The sequence below is a fragment of the Melampsora larici-populina genome, assembly GCF_000204055.1.
Source record: "Melampsora larici-populina 98AG31 unplaced genomic scaffold MELLAscaffold_24, whole genome shotgun sequence".
NCBI lineage: Eukaryota > Fungi > Basidiomycota > Pucciniomycetes > Pucciniales > Melampsoraceae > Melampsora > Melampsora laricis-populina.
Window position 1 is genome coordinate 668,666 of NW_006768788.1, and position 15,991 is coordinate 684,656.

The window sequence follows — 15,991 nt, forward strand, 5'->3', positions numbered from 1 at the left end:
ACATATCTCATTTTCCAAGCTAGCACAGAAGTTTTAGGATAAAGTACATATACATATGTGCAATGTTTTCATGATCAAAAGAATTTGAATTTAAAAATTTAAAGGGAAGAGAGAGAAAGAAAGTGAAAAAGTGTATGTTGCAACGTGATCTAATTACTTTAATCCGCCATCCGAACTTCTCTTTGGCGCCTATGATATCTACTACATGTCGAGACTTGACAACTCATTTTTCTTCCAGTTCACAAATTGAGGAAGGATTCCTGATATATATCCAGTTTTACCTCATCTGACCAATTGGATTGATGAAGCCCAGATGAAGGTTTCACTTCATAGGCTTCAAAGTCATCTTATAATCAAAACAAGATGAATTCAAATCCATGTCAATCCAAAGAAAAACAACATTTATGCACAAAGCGATCATACCTAATTGCTCGGTTTTGGGTACTCCCAGTAACCTTTTGCTTTTTGCGTGTTCGAAAACCGAAATGTAGGATCTGAAGTCCCTTGTTCTTTTTCCGAATGCCAAATCGGAAATGAAAAATCCGGGTCTTGTGGGGTTTCAAGGGCACGAATCTCGGCGCCAGTCGATTCATCAATAGGCCTATGCTTCCCATTCAGGGTTCTGCTGGTGTCTCTGAGATCAGGATGTTGGGTCGGGCGTTTTGTCTCATCTGCCTCCGTGGAAAGCGGTAATGGCCAAGATTGTTGGAATTTCTTCGGGTGTCTTGGAGGGCGTGAAGCGCGATTCCTTGGGGTACTGGCTTGAGGTGATATCTCATGTTGTGACTCGGCCAATTTCCACTCTTTCTGATCAAGTTGACCTATATGCTTGATGCCACTTTCTTGTGGTGATACTAAATGACCATTTTTCTCGTGCTTAAACTCGCGCGTTGTATGGTGGCCTATCATAGGACGAGCTTTTTCCGTTGTTGAGCCTTTGTTTCGAGATAGGTCGCTTATTTTCCGAGTCGCAGGTTTCAAGAAATCCAACATACTTCCTTGTACCGTTATAGACATAGAGATAGCGATGAGTAAAAGTAACATTTTCCATCTATGGTGTCTGGTTTTGGATCTAGGTCTAGATCCGCTTTCAAAAATTGAAGCCTGATTGAGCAGAGATCCCATAGCTTGAAGAACAGAAAACAGAATCCCATAAACTTTCATCTGGGTCATAGTATATGTAAAAATATGGAAATATGGCTTCGGATGTAGCAACTCAAGATGACAATCAATTTGGAAATATTGATGAGATAAATGGACGCGCCAGTATTTGCTTGCTGGTACTTTGTGAGGGATCTACTGGGTTTCCGGTCCACTATTTATGTTGAGAATTGCCTCCTGCTCACCTGCTCCTGCTAGAACTTTTGCGATCGCCACACGCCGGCGTTTTGCGGGACGGCTCCTCAGATGAGACACTCTCAATTAAAATTTGACTGAATGCTGTGTTAGGCTATCTGATCAGCATAACTTAGAGTCAAAATGTTTCACTGGACAAATTTGTACACCCTAACCTACCTTGCCAGTTGCTGTGTCCCCAGCACTCTAAAACCTGTTCTCGCTACCAGGTTAGGAAAATGGCCATGAAAACACCTTTCATGGGCTACTTGCGAAGTACATCGGCAGTATTGTTACACTGGGTAGAGGTGCGGATGTCCGGTCAGTCCAATCACACATTAAAGACATGCAACCCGGATGAGGTCGTAAGGAGCGAGCAATCATCACAGGACATTGTCGGCAGAATATAAAAATTTCGGAAGAAGATTCGGTGACCCGCGCTTGGAATGCTTCAATTGGTCGTGGTATTTCATTTACTACCTCGAAAGATGGAAGCCAGCCGACTTCCGCGTCCTCTGCTTCAAAAACATCCTTGGACTAGGCTTTTTCTCAACTTCCACGATGCATGGTGGCGTAGACGTGCATATACCTTTGATTTCACTTCTTTTCCGGATTTCCCCTGGCTTACGCACTTATATATATATCAATACTTTTGCGTTCTTCTCTTCATCGTGATTTTTTCGTCGAGGGGTGTCGAGTTTGGATTTGTGCTGCCTTGGTGTGACTAGTTAGTTGACATTGCTGCTGTAAGTGTAACACTCAAGAGGATATGCTAGACGCCTACAATAATACTGTGCTTTGAACATCGAGCAAAACAATTGCTCGTGCATGTCTAGTTGTATTACTCGTATACGAAATGAGTATACTAGTGTAAAAGCCTATCAGGAACCAAGGTTTACTTCTTCTCTATCTATCCCTAAACATTGCATGATAGTCCATAGCAACTTACAATGCTTGTCACATTTATGGTGTGTTTGATTCAATTGCTAAAGTTACTGTCCTCCGGAGCCTTAACAAAGCCCACATACACTGTCACAACTTTTCTTGAAACTAACACCATCTCTTCTTTATGTATGATATACAGGCAGTCTTATTCTCTAATCACTTTGAACTTGTATCGCATTTTTGCGGACTGCTGTTTCAAACTGCTCAGCCCCGTCACAAAACGATCGGACTGCTTCAGACTGCTCAGCCCCGTTAAAGATTGTTTTGATCACCAATCAATTCTACACGGGATTCGCTACAGACCACCGCCTCATCAGACTGCTCCGCACCCTTCGAAAGCGATGTGACTGCTTCAGACTGCTCAGCCCCGCTACAAACCGATCTCACTACTGATTCAGACTGGCCTTGCTGCATTGTACACTGCGCTGGCTGGATTTCTCCGTTCTGCGCGCCGTCTATACCAGCTTTCCTGCTTTGTATTTTTCGTATTTTTCCTTTGCCAAATGCATTGATACCGATGAGTCAGCCGACTATTAGTCTTACTGAAGGCCTTTCCTCAGTGTTGCTTGGCTCAGTCAAGACAAGTAAATTTTTGACTCTGTCCAGTTTATGGGAAGTCCAACACCATTGTTTTGCCGCCCCCAATGCTCTAGTTTTACAATTTTGGAGATGTGGTGTTCAGTACATGAAGGAATTGAATGAAAGGCGATGAAGAGATACAAGAAGAACCATAACAGAAGATTGTCATCAAATCAAGACGATAATAAGTGAATGACAAGAAAGAACCAAATATACTACTAAAATTCTCCACTGATATCTCGACTACATAAGGTGAATAATAAACCAACAAACTCTTCAAACCCAAAACACTTTGAAATAAATCATCAAGATTTCTTCCAACCAAGTGTTTTGGAAGCAAGTACACGTCCAGCAACAATACCTAAACCAAGAGTAGCCATAACGATATATCCACCAAGTTCACTCCAGCTGGTTGGATCATCAGCCATCCTATCAGATCTAACACTGGTACCAGATACTTCCCTTGAGTTCATTAGAATTTCTTTTGATTTTGATCTTTTCAATCTATCTTCAATCTCAAACATTGAGCGTTCCATTGCTTTCAATTTACTAGCTGAAACAAGAATTGTATCCCTTGAATGATGATCAGAGTGAAACCCACTAGGAAGACCTAAAGGTTCAAGCCTTGGTTTTTTTTGAGGTGTGCTGAGGATCTCTTCGGTATGGGCCAATAGCTCCTTAATCAGGAAGCATTCATCTCTCCCATCATCAAGATTAGAATTATCGCATACATCTGATTCACCCAAAGTTTGAGGATTGGAGTATGATGAAGACGCATTGCACGTGCAGTTTTGGAGAGAAAGCGCTCGCGATGAGTTGATTATTGATGTGGAAGCGATTGGAGATACTGTATTTAATGGGAGTGTGGCATCGGCTTGTCCTACGATTGAAGACAAAAGCCCCGAAACTTCCTTTCCGTCGGGTAAGGGAAGGGTTGGAATAGGGATGTGAAGATCCTTGAGAGCAGAACGGCCAGATTTGATCGACAGGTTCAAGGTCCGGGCTTGCAGGTTAGAACATTCGTACTTATTTTGATGCAGAGCTAAATTGTTTGACGAGGTTGGCGGCGAGTCAGACATCCTATGAAGATTGCCCAATGGACTCGGTGATCGAAATAGTGTGGTGCCTTCATTCCATTCTACTGATTTCTCAGCTTCGACCAGTGTGTTGCAAATCAGAGCGGGGGGGATCTGTGGGATAGATGTGATATCGATCTCATCGGTACTCAACACGCTTCCAAAACTGTCAATGCTTGATGTCCGAGAACATGTTCTAGACAGCCGAGATATAGCGTCACGCGACGGTGGGAGTGCAGGTGCAGTCTTTGTAGCAAGAGGTGACGATGGGTCATATGGACGATAACTTCGATAAGTTTTGACTAAGAAACTTTGATCTGAATCATCCACCACACCACCTTGAAAAGGTGCACTATTCATAAAAACACATCAGCATCTGTAGACAGGTATTGCTTGAGTCACAAGACTTACGGAGTGAGACGAATTTTGGGGTCTTCATCTTCAAAGTACTTCGTTATACCCCGAACTTGACCAGCAGAAATAAATTTAGATGGATGATTTTGATTTTGAATCCGAGAAGCTGTGGTATGAGGACTCTCGCCCTGTAGTGGATCCGGTGATCCTTTCTCATCATCTTCCCAATCTACCTGATCATGTGTTTCACTGCGATTGCGACGACACTCTCGGCGAAGACGATTTCTAGCCTCACTCATCATCTTCACCCAGTTTTGATTCAGTCCAGAATCTTGGAATTCTTGTCTAGTCATCTGCAGGAACTTTCGACCGCCCATACCAGCACCAATCACGTAGGCTCGGATATCTGCAATCTACAACGATATCCGAATGGATCTCCATTGAATTCAAAGTGAAGTTGAACTTCAAATCAAGCGAAGTAACTGACCAGTCTAGCAGGCCCAAGATTCAAGACATGTGAAAGGTACATGGCCAATTCGCTCGGACTCCAAGTTGTGGGGTTCGCCTGACGTGATGTATGAAATTGAATCAGTCTTCTATGACATACGGTTGTCAGAATTCAACTGTATAAAAACCTATAAAAACTCACAGGTAAATTCGCACATAGGTCTCCCGATGACTTGGGTAGGTTAGGCATAGTGACGCTATGTGGAATGGATCGTATGCAGGCATTTTGCTGAACGACCTGCGAATGACGATGCTTTCGACGTTGAGAAACAGCTTCAACTTCTTCCATTCGTACACTTCTTAGCCTTTCAGCGTGTTTATTGAGCTCAGCCGCAGCCGAGACAGATGTAGTGATGCGTTGTAATAGGTTGTCTGACATCTTTCGGTTCACTGAAGGGCTATTGGTAATTTCGAAGCCTGTGGATTGTCGTCGATGTATCATGGGGACAGAGAAGCTGACCGAAAGAGGATGTTTTGAGGCATTCCGAGAGAGGAGCTCGTCTGAATAATCGCAGGCAGGAAAAATTCGACTTTTATTCTGAGCTTTGTTTAAACCTGTTTGAGAGAGATTGCTTGTGTCTCTAAAGTTTGGTCATTCGGAAAGACTTCATCAGACAAACTGGCTAGAAAAGATGGCGAATCAGAAGCCTGGACATACTGCATACTTTTTGCATTCAGTCCCGCTGGTAGACTGGATGGAAGAGACTGAATAAGGTAAACTTTGACTGCGAGTGAAGGAGCTCATAATAATATTGAAGGAAAGCGCCAACGAAATAATTCAATTTATGAAGCACTCGAACGAATAAGAACACTTGCGGCGCGAATTGAGAAGCGAAGGGATTATATCCCAAGCCATGGACAAGGGGTTTCAACCCGTGTGACAAGTAAAGCAGGTGGGAAACACTAAAAAAAATCACATCTGACGATCCTGGGCAGGACACATGAACGCGTGATGAGGGTGCTTTTTCAAAGGGTTCTTGCCCTGTGCTCAGGGGATCTCACGGGTCTACAATCTATGCGGCCTCGCGTGTTACAATATGGCTGCGAAAAGACACCCTTGACAAGTCGATTAGAGCAAACTGAGCTGAATATTCAATGGACTTCAACATCAACAATTTCGTCCCACTCAACGCTTCTGATCACATTCCCTCAAGAAGGTGGAATCTGGATCTATGTCAAAGTTGTCTCAGAGAGAATCCCCGAATCTTACATTCACACTCCCACTTGTATGTACAGTCGCGACTCGCCGCTCGATATAGGCACACATCTGACCTAACAAAGTCACTCTTGGTGAGCAAGCCTGCAAGAGAGGGACTAATTATGGGATATCCACAAAATTTGGCGTGTGAGAAAGAAGCTTTTGGCTGGGGAGTTTTGCAACCCGCCATAACATTTTACCATACAAATAAACAGCCTTCAGACCGAATAATGAATCTGCGCGCCCGCTCAACCTACACATACTGCTTTTTTGGAATATCTCTCTGGGTTTCAGGAAAGCACTACCGGAAAACTTGAAAAATGAGTTTATGTGCAACATCTCAGCATCAGGAGCTTTTGACAGGTTGGACAGCGTTCTCGTTCATTTGGAATTTTTGCAAACTTCAGCTTCTATTACTTGGCTATAATTGCATCAAGTACGCAGAGAGATACATCAATGTAGGGAGGTTCGGCAGGCGCATGGGAGTTTCCTTTGGTCCAAAGACTGTTTATTTGTAGGGTAAAAAGTTATGCCGGGTTGAAAAACTCCCCAGCCAAAAGTTTCTTGCTCACATGCCAAATTTTGTGGATAACACATAAGAGCATCCCCAGCCGTGTGCCGTAAACCGTGCCGTACGTAGATTTGGGGTATTTTTATCCACAGCCGCTATCCCCAAACACATACTTAGCTTGGGCAATTCTCTACGTGTGAGTCGAAATAGGCCAAATATGGTCTTTTTCCACTCGCACCCCAAATCCCTCTGTACCTCACTTCTCCCATAAAATCCGACTTCTACAATCCTCTCCGCAAATCACACACCTCGATGATCAACTGATCCATAATACATCTCCCCTATTATGCTACAAACCGTACTGTAGGAAACCACGGCTGTACATTGTTTGAAATTCATACCTCAAACCCTGCCCTAAACGATCTGTGCAACCATCCGTACGTTACAGATTTACGGCACGGCTGGGGATGCTCTAAGTCCCTCTTTTGCAGGCTTGCTCACCAAGATGTTAGGTTAGGGTAGGCCTTTGCCCCGGCCCCGCAATTCCGGGGACTCCCCAACTCCCGCCCCTGCGAGGTCGGGAGACGGGATGAGTGTTGGGAAGAAACAATTGGCAGGAGCTTGCAGGGGCAGGCTTTGGGCAAGCTGGAGGTGCTAAAAAGGGCTAAACGCAAGGCTTGCACAGCAAAACCTGCGCCGCGCCCCCAGAATTGCGGGGAATCCCCAACTCCCGCACTTGCAAGGTCAGGAGCTGGGACCAATTTTTGCAAAAGTTTTACCGCAGAATTTCAGGGGCGGGCTTTGGGAGAGCCAAGAAGGGCCGGGGAGGGGCCAGGGCAAAGACCTAGGTTAGGGCACACATTGAGTAAGCATATTTTGCTTGGTACTCAAAGCTACATATGTACACATATATAGTTGTCATATATACTTGTTTTTGGTGGGGAAAAAAGGAATATACTTTTGGACTTGTTTTCCCTGCCAAACAAACTATGTAGCAAAATGTATGTAGGTGTACATACTTGCTTTGAGTACTGTAGCATATGTGTTTTGTGCAACCAAATGTGCACCACCAAAAATGTGCAGTGATATTTGCTTTCACATGTCACCCAAAATTGTCATCCGGTGAACCTGAGTGCAACAAAAGGCGCACACATATTTTTGCATATATGTGCAAAAATCATGCATATTCTTGAAAACAAAAAAAATGTTTATTTTTTCAATACATGCAACTTTGTGAGTGTGCAACTCTCTTTTCCTCTTGTTTCTAAACCCATCACAGTCACTCTGATCTCAACAATCAAGCTAGGTCATTTTTTTGGGAGAAATGGAGCAGCAATATCTTAGAAAAAAATAAGATCTCTACTTGTAGTTGTAGAAACTTTATTTCACCCTTCAGGACATAAACAAGAATAAAGTATACGTAATGGGGATAAAAACCAAGGTAAACTCATGGGCCCATAATTGATTGCATGATACCAAAGATTCTGTCATTGTAATGCATCTATTTCATCTGTGCTGGATCTTATGTCCAGCTGGGCGCATGTTGAAATTATATTGAAAATATATTGAAGTTTGCTTGAAGTTCTCTTGAAGTCAGTGGTAGTCTCTGGCCTGCCAGTGCCTCTAAGTATCCGGGGGCTGTGCATGTGTTGCACCTGTTGCACCTAGGATTTCAAAGGTGGGGAGGGTGAGAGATGCAAGGGCATGAGGAAATCTATGTGAGCAGGGGAAGAAGAACCAGGTAGGATCTCAATATGAATTTATCAGCTTTTTTACATATACTTTTACCATGACTCAACTCTTAGATACTTACTTTATCCCAACAACTCAGTCTGCAAAGAGATCAATTTTCAAATCAGTTCCTCATCTATACACAATCTTAAGGACCTAATCACTTTGAAAATTCCTTTCATAAGATATTTCCTGTCTATGTATAAAGATGCAGCCTGGAGTGATGCAGATCTTTTCACTTGAAGCTTCCAATTTACTTTGTTGATTTCTTGTTCAAAATTAGAAACAGATGAATGAATCTACACACATTCCATAAGATATTAAATGGTTTGAATCAGATCAAATGAAAAATGAGTGAATTTCAAGGGGCAATGTGAGGTAAGATTGTCCATAAGGACACTCACTTTATTGAACAGTAACTCATCATAAAAGTCGAATTATGATTCACAAACTAGAACAATAGTTATAATGAATTTAGAAGACCAGAGCATAGCTATAACAAACCCATGAACAGATTCAAAGAATTTAAAGAGCTAAGGCTGGTGTAAAGGGCCCCTGGAGGCTTTTAAATCAAAGTTCTTTGTATAGTTTTTTGATTGAATAGAAGATGAAGAGAAAGAAGAATTAAAAGAGACAACAACTGGTCTTGACATAGCATAAAATTAGCCTACTACATGTTTCCACATAACATTACAAATCATCTGCCATTACTAAAATATCCACTGGAGAACCACATGGTGTGTCATATCTAAATATTATTCCCATGCTCTATTTAGTCAATGATCCACGCACACACATCATTACTAATCAATGCAACCACTCACCCATTTGGTTCTAAGATCATCCCAGACTGTTGGACCATTGTTTCCCACACAGCAAGTCCAATTTAGTTTTAAGTTATACAATGCCAGGCTGGGTCATCAATCCAACCCTTAGTCAAAACTGAGAATCTCTCTTGCCTCCTGAGCTCATGGCATCACTAATAATAAGCTATGAGCTTTTAAATCTTATTTGATATATCAGTAATGATTGTGAGAAAAGAAAAGATAAAACAGAATCATAGAAAGAAATAGAAAATGGCAGAGTGGGATATCTAAATGAAATTAGTAATAAAAAGAAAAGAATGTATTCAAACATAATCCTATGCAGACTTATGTTGACCAGGAGATAAGGTAGACCTGTACTTATGCCCTGGTTGACAAACATCTTGCATCCAATGTCTGTGCACCAACACCCACCACCAGCAGTAAGAGAGAGAATCACTTTCAACCCTGGCTCCAGGGAATTCTTTTTGGTCACAGAGTTTTCTTCAATCAGTGTAATCATCATGAAATCTCAATGTTCATTGTTCAACTGCAGGATACAAAGTAGAATCCGGGCACATGCCCAGCTTTGTGCCTGGAATTATTTTGGCAGTAAATTTTGATTTTCTGGGCAAAAGTCCGGCCCAGAATTCAAATTTACTGCCAAAAAAAAATCTGGGCACAAAGCCAGGCACGTGCCCGGCTTCTACTTTGTATCCCGTAAATCTAGACTTGTGATCAAGTTTTTCATATTTCTCTGGGATTTCAAATCACACAAGAGGTTTGGTGTTACAAAGATTTCCATTGTGTGATCATGAACAGACCAACTCATGAGCATCACAGCCAATGTTAAAGCTATAATTGAGTACAGAAGGTACTGACCAGCCATTACTTTAAGCTTGATGCAGGCTTTCCAAGTTATGCTGGTCATACTTACCTCATGGTCTGGATAATTGAAGTCTTAGACGAAGATGGTATTTTAGGGTTATCTAATCTTATATTTAAATCCTTTTCATAGTTGTCTATTTGTTTCTTATGATTATTATCTCTTCTCATATACGATGATATCATACTGACATCATCTGCTGTGAATGCTGTGTCCTTGTACGTGATGTGTTTGGTATATAAAGAGCCCTTATTTTTACTCATTGTACTTTCTCTTTTTCCTTACCAATTTCTACTCATCACTTCGAGCAGGTTTGTTCTTGCTCGTCATCGGTCACAGAGATAGTAATCTCTTCTAGTAACTTACTAGAGTTCCTCTCAGGTTTGTTCTTGCTTGTCATTGGTCACAGAGATAGTAATCTCTTCTAGTAACTTACTAGAGTTCCTCTCAGCCATATAGGTATCTCGCAATTTGAATTCTGATCATGCAATAAGAATCAGTTGAATAGCCATACACAAACATGAACACCCAACCTGATTGTTTTTTTTTTTGGATTTTGTTCAACATGGAAGTGGAAAACCAATGGAGAAAAGCTCCTAAAAACAATCAGCTTATCATGAGTTTTGTCCATGGGTATTCAGGTTTGAGTACCATTTTCATTTTCAAAGTAAATCAAAACAAAGAAAAACTCACCTAATTAGGGGATACAAAGTAGAAACTCAAACAAACTGAGAAATCAGTGTTGAACTGATCTGCATAATAAGCGGAAGACAATCTTCAACAGGTAGAATGGAAGAATCAGCAATCCCAACATAGAATCAGATGGCTTGGGTTGAGAATCATCCAAGCCATCATCAGAGGCAAATCCTCAGACAGACCTTTTCCAAGGTTTCCATACCAGGTATTCTTTGGCACCAAGACTTACCTCAGATCAAAACCTTGGTAAGCTTCTGTCCAAGCTTTAGCACCCATAGATACCTCAGATAAATATCTTGATGGTTCAGTACTGGTGGTAGACTGACAGAAGAGAAGATCACAAAAGACCTAATCACTGCACTCTTTAAGATCTGTTACAGTCACCTTGATAAGATCACCAAATCCAAAGTTAATGTGCAAAAGAAAAAGAAAATAAAAAAAACATCAAATAGGACACCAATTTCCCAAAAAGCCATCCATATATAATATTAGTATATATGAAAAAAAAGATCCTTTCTTCAAAAAAAAAAGGCAAAAAAAAGAAGTAATCAAAATTCATTTGTATTTATAATATATATATATATATGGATCTTTAAAAGTAAAAAAAAAGTAAAAATGAATGAAATGTATAGAAAAAAAAAATCGAGCAAAAGAATCAGAAAACAAAACAAAACAATCAAACATCAAAGACACCCCAAAGGTTTCATTTTTCCAACAAACCACCAGGAAAAAAAAAAGAAGGAATTTATCATAATATCAACAAACCAACCAACAAACAAAAAAGAAAAGACAAAAAAAAATATAGAAAATCACCACTCATGAACATCACTCTACACAACATAAAGAAGAAGAAGAAGAAGAAATCAAAAAATCAAAGAAAAAATCAAAGATGAAAATGAAAGAAATGAAAATCAAAAACCTAAATCAAAAACCTAAACCAAAAATCAAAGATGAAAACCAAAGATGAAAACCAAAGATGAAAACCAAAGACAAAAACCAAAAAACCAAAAAAAACCAAACCCCCTTCCCCTTCCCCTCCCCCCCAAACCAAACCCCAACCCATTTTTCCAAAAACCAAAAACCTTTTGCAAATCTTTTTTAAAAGAAAGAAAAATGATTTATTTCCTTTCCTTTCCTTTCCCTTCACTTTCAAAAATCATTTTTCCATTTTTCCATTTTCCCATTTCCCATTTCCCATTTTCCTTTTCCCCTCTTTTTCCATTTTCAATCCACCATCAACGACATCGAATTCTCTCCAATCCCATACATCCAATCCAATGCCATCCTAATATCTTCATCATTACAAATCAAAATCCAATCCCCATCTTCATCTTCATATCTAATCTTTAATTTCTTTCCACTTCCTCCTCCTGCTCCATTTGACAATGGTAATTTCATGTTAATCTTTTCAATTAATTCTTCATATGAAATCGTAGGTAAACAAACAATCACATAAACATCTTCACCTGATCTCAACTTGAACCTAATCGATGAATTTCTTAAATCTCCTACTCCTAAAAAGAAAAAAAAGAAGAAAAAAAAGTCATCATTAGAAAAAAAAATTGAAAAAAAAAATGAACAACAACAACAAGAGCTTTTTTCTAAATCATCATTTACCTGTACTTCCAATTGATGATCGATCAGTACTACCAACACTGGTTCCCGAAACCCTCTTTCCTGATCCCGTACCTCTTTCTCTTTCCCTTTCCCGATCTCGATCTCGTTCTCTTTCTCTTTCTCCTTCAACTCCATTCCCTCCAGGATAAACCCCAACCTGAACCCCAGCTGGATACTGATTCATCCCACTTCGACTATTACTATGATGATGCTGATGATGATGTAGAAGCGGCACTTTAGGTAACGGTAAAGGAGGTCCAGCATTCAGTTGACCGGGTGGAAGGCTCCACTGAGTGTTTGGTAAAGGATGGTTTTGATGAATGTTAGGTGAAGAAGCTGATCGGGATCGAAAGAGAGGTGGACTCAAGTCTTGTGGATTGAGGGGTGGTGGTGCAGCTGCAGTGATCGATCCATGTTGTCTTCTTTGTGATGATTGTGATGATTGAGTAGAAGGTTGTGAATAGGGTGGTGCTTGAAGTTGTGAAGAAGCACTAGGCAAATGTGGTAGAGCTTCTTCTTCGATCTGATAATAATGTGGTTGACTAGACGTTCCCCATTCGTGGGATGGTTTGGTTCTTAAATGTTTAGAACTAGTCGACGATCGTAATGAAGGTGTGCTACCATCATTCATCATACCTTCTCCAATCCCACTACTCATCGTCGTCATCGTAGTTTGACTTGATCTAGGTAACGGTGGCATCGAAGCTGGCATTTGGTTTCTCCATGTGGTGAGGTTTAAGGAAGTCACATCATCCGTTTGAGCTCTTGCTCTACCTTGTGAAAAGTTTTGATCTCCTGATCTTTCAGCTGGCATAGATCGATGTCCATTCGGTCTTCTTAAGCCTCCTCCGTCCGATGGTGTATTCCTACCACTAGTAGATGCTTCATGATCAGTTTGATAATAATCATCTTCATCATCAAACGTTCTAGAACTACCACTGATCGAACTAGGTCCATGTAAAGAAGAAGTATGATATCCATATTCATTGATCCTACTACCTCCTCCATTATGATGATGATGATAATATCCCGCTGAATGAGGTGGTGGAGGTGGTCCCATTTCAGATTGTGGTGTGTTTGGAAATTGTGATAAGGGACTATTAGCTTTAGTTCTAGAACTAGATGAAAGATGATGGACATGTTTTCGTCTTCGATCGACTGCTTCATCTACTGCTTTAGTAATCGCTGCTTGCCATTTCTTCAATTGTTCTTCTGTTCTACACTTGATTGAAAAATATTCTTCTGAAATATCTCCTCGCCATGTGACTTGTAATAAGTTGGGATTGTTAATACAACCTATCCATCAACAAGACACTTGATCAGCTTCAAATCAATCCATTCAAATTAAATCAAAACCATCCACAAACCTGGAGGAACCGGTCTTGGATTAGCACTCATCACATTAGCAATAAAGATTCGACCTTTAAGTTGTTGAGTATTCTTTTTCTTCGGTCCATTCACCAGATTAGCTTGACTCTTCTTAAGACTCATAGATTGTTTACTGGCTTTCTTATCTAATTTGATTCCAACTTCTTTACAACAAAGTATGATCCTTTCAAAAAGATAAACATGATATTCTCTTTCTGAATCGTTCTTGACGACTGTGAATGTATCTTCTAAGACTAAGGCTCCAAATGAACTTAGCTCATGTCCTTTCCAATCTTCTACTCTTTCTTTCAAATCGTTCACTGCTAATTCGTTTTCTCGTTGTCGAGTCGTTTCATTCACTGCATCTGTTACTCTTGTGATTGAAGCTAAACCTTCTTTCAATTCTTCAAAGAATGGTCCCTTGGGATCTGAATGTTTGACCAGTTGCTATACATAAAAAAGGTGCAAAGTAAAATTGAGCTCAAAGGAATCCGACTCAAGAGTTAGATCGTCAAAACTAACCTGTAAGAGTAAAGGATATTTACATATCCGCTGAACCGGTTTAATCAAGAAAGTTGGTAGTTCATAATTAGGATCCAAGATTTCCGAAACTTTCTATTAAACCCAGCCGGCCCCCAAAAAAAATCACATCAGAAAAAAAACATCATCTCCTTGAATGGATTTTCTAGAATTTCGATGAAAAGAAAAAAAAAACCAAAAACCGTACCGAAAGTGCTGCATTCTCATCTTGAGCCAATTGAGAAGCACTAGCAAAATTCGCACAAAACGGTTCATAACAAACAAAATGTTCTTCCATGGTAGCAAACAGATGACCAAAGCGTTGATCTTCATGTGGTAATCTTGCATTCGCTTCGACTCCGATCAGAAACCTACGTTGGAAATCAACTAAAGAATCTAAGTTCATAAAAAGTGATCTGATTTGATCTGATGGCATGATTTCTCTTGTAAGTAAAGCTCTTTGATAATTCTGTGATACACACACACACCAAAACCAAAAATGAGATCATTAGTTTTTTGTTTTGTTTTGGAAGGCTTAGAGATCAAGAATTTTAGAAACTTGCTTGTAAGACTTCAAGATCTTGAACATATTTTCGTTCGGACTCTAAGATTTCTTTAACCACTCTTGCTCTATCATCCAATTTGATTCCAAGATCATTTCCACTTGAAAGAATTTCGTCTTCTTTTTGAGGTGGTTCTAAAACACCTAAAGTTTCTAAAAGACGTAATAATCTAAGAACGTTTGAAATTACCTATCAAGAACAAGAACCAAACGAAACCAAACCAGATCGATTAATCTATCAATTCTCACTTTTTTTGGAATTTGAAATGAAGGAGAGAGAGAGAGTAAAACAAAAAGAAACTCACTTTGACCGTCGCATTTGTATTTTGATCATAAAGCATATTCACCATTAAATTTTCACCTTGATATTCATCAATCTCAGTTCCCCAACCTAATTCAGTTTTGACTGCCATGATGAAATGAGCCGCTGATTTTTGACAACCTTTTAGATCTTCTCTTGGACACCAAGCCACATTCAACGTCTTAATCGTTCTCCACGTCTTACCGGCTGGTAAGGGAGGCAAACCCGGTTTCGATAAATCTTCATCCTTGGCTTGATGTAATGAATTGTATAGATAACATAATGAGGATCCTAATCTGACGATTTCCAAGGTTTGTGAAACCGGATCTAAAGGGTTTGAACTATGAAGTGTATGTGGTGTTCTAGGTGTTAAAGGTTCAGGTTGTGATTCTGTTGAGAAAAAAAAGAAACCGACGATCAAGTTGAAATCAAGTTAGATGAGATGAATCAGATCAGAAGCAAACTGACCATATTGAAGAGGATTGTTAGTGATCCAAGGCCCGGTTTCGAAACCCGGGACTCGACGCATCAAAGCACGTGCTTCTAAACAATTTTGATAGAGTGAAGCTGAACGATTAGCGGTCTTGTTGACGACAGAAGAGGTAGCTACAGGCATATCGATTGAGATGGTGGATGGTTGTCGTTGTAGAATGCTAGCTGAAGCTGATGAACGAGGTGGAGGAGGAGGATTTGGGACATATGAAGAAGTGATAGATGATTGAGGAAGTGAAGATCGAGTGGTGGCCATGATGACAGTTTTGAATGAATCGATTTGATTTAGTGATTGTAGTGATTGTAGTGATTGATTTGTTGATTTGATTCAAGAATTGATGAGATGGCGATGGCGATGGTGATGGTGATTGGGTTGGTTGGTTGGTGTGATTTTTGAAGAATTTCCAATTTGATAGGTTGATAGGTTGATGGATGGATGGACTGATGGATGGAATCGAATCGAATGGATTGATGGATTGATTGATTGAGTGAGAAGTGAGAATAAACTTGA

At 40.2% G+C, this 15,991-nt stretch overlaps 3 protein-coding genes across 3 annotated transcripts; all 3 read right to left on the reverse strand.

The window, feature by feature from the left end:
* Positions 1-423: 423 nt before the first annotated feature.
* Positions 424-1,173, reverse strand: MELLADRAFT_107622 (uncharacterized protein; the record flags this gene model as incomplete). Its single annotated transcript, XM_007411309.1, has 1 exon — positions 424-1,173. One exon carries the CDS (start codon positions 1,171-1,173, stop codon positions 424-426), a length of 750 nt encoding a protein of 249 aa, XP_007411371.1.
* A 1,719-nt stretch (positions 1,174-2,892) lies between these two features.
* On the reverse strand, positions 2,893-5,175 carry MELLADRAFT_78109 (uncharacterized protein; the record flags this gene model as incomplete). The annotated part of the gene is made up of 4 exons (XM_007411308.1): positions 2,893-4,287; positions 4,347-4,702; positions 4,777-4,854; positions 4,939-5,175. 4 exons carry the CDS (start codon positions 5,173-5,175, stop codon positions 3,165-3,167), a joined length of 1,794 nt encoding a protein of 597 aa, XP_007411370.1.
* Positions 5,176-11,845: 6,670 nt separating this feature from the next.
* On the reverse strand, positions 11,846-15,736 carry MELLADRAFT_88045 (uncharacterized protein; the record flags this gene model as incomplete). Its single annotated transcript, XM_007411307.1, has 8 exons — positions 11,846-12,135; positions 12,239-13,534; positions 13,606-14,053; positions 14,129-14,221; positions 14,334-14,581; positions 14,685-14,877; positions 14,993-15,378; positions 15,457-15,736. 8 exons carry the CDS (start codon positions 15,734-15,736, stop codon positions 11,846-11,848), a joined length of 3,234 nt encoding a protein of 1,077 aa, XP_007411369.1.
* Between the last annotated feature and the right edge of the window lie 255 nt (positions 15,737-15,991).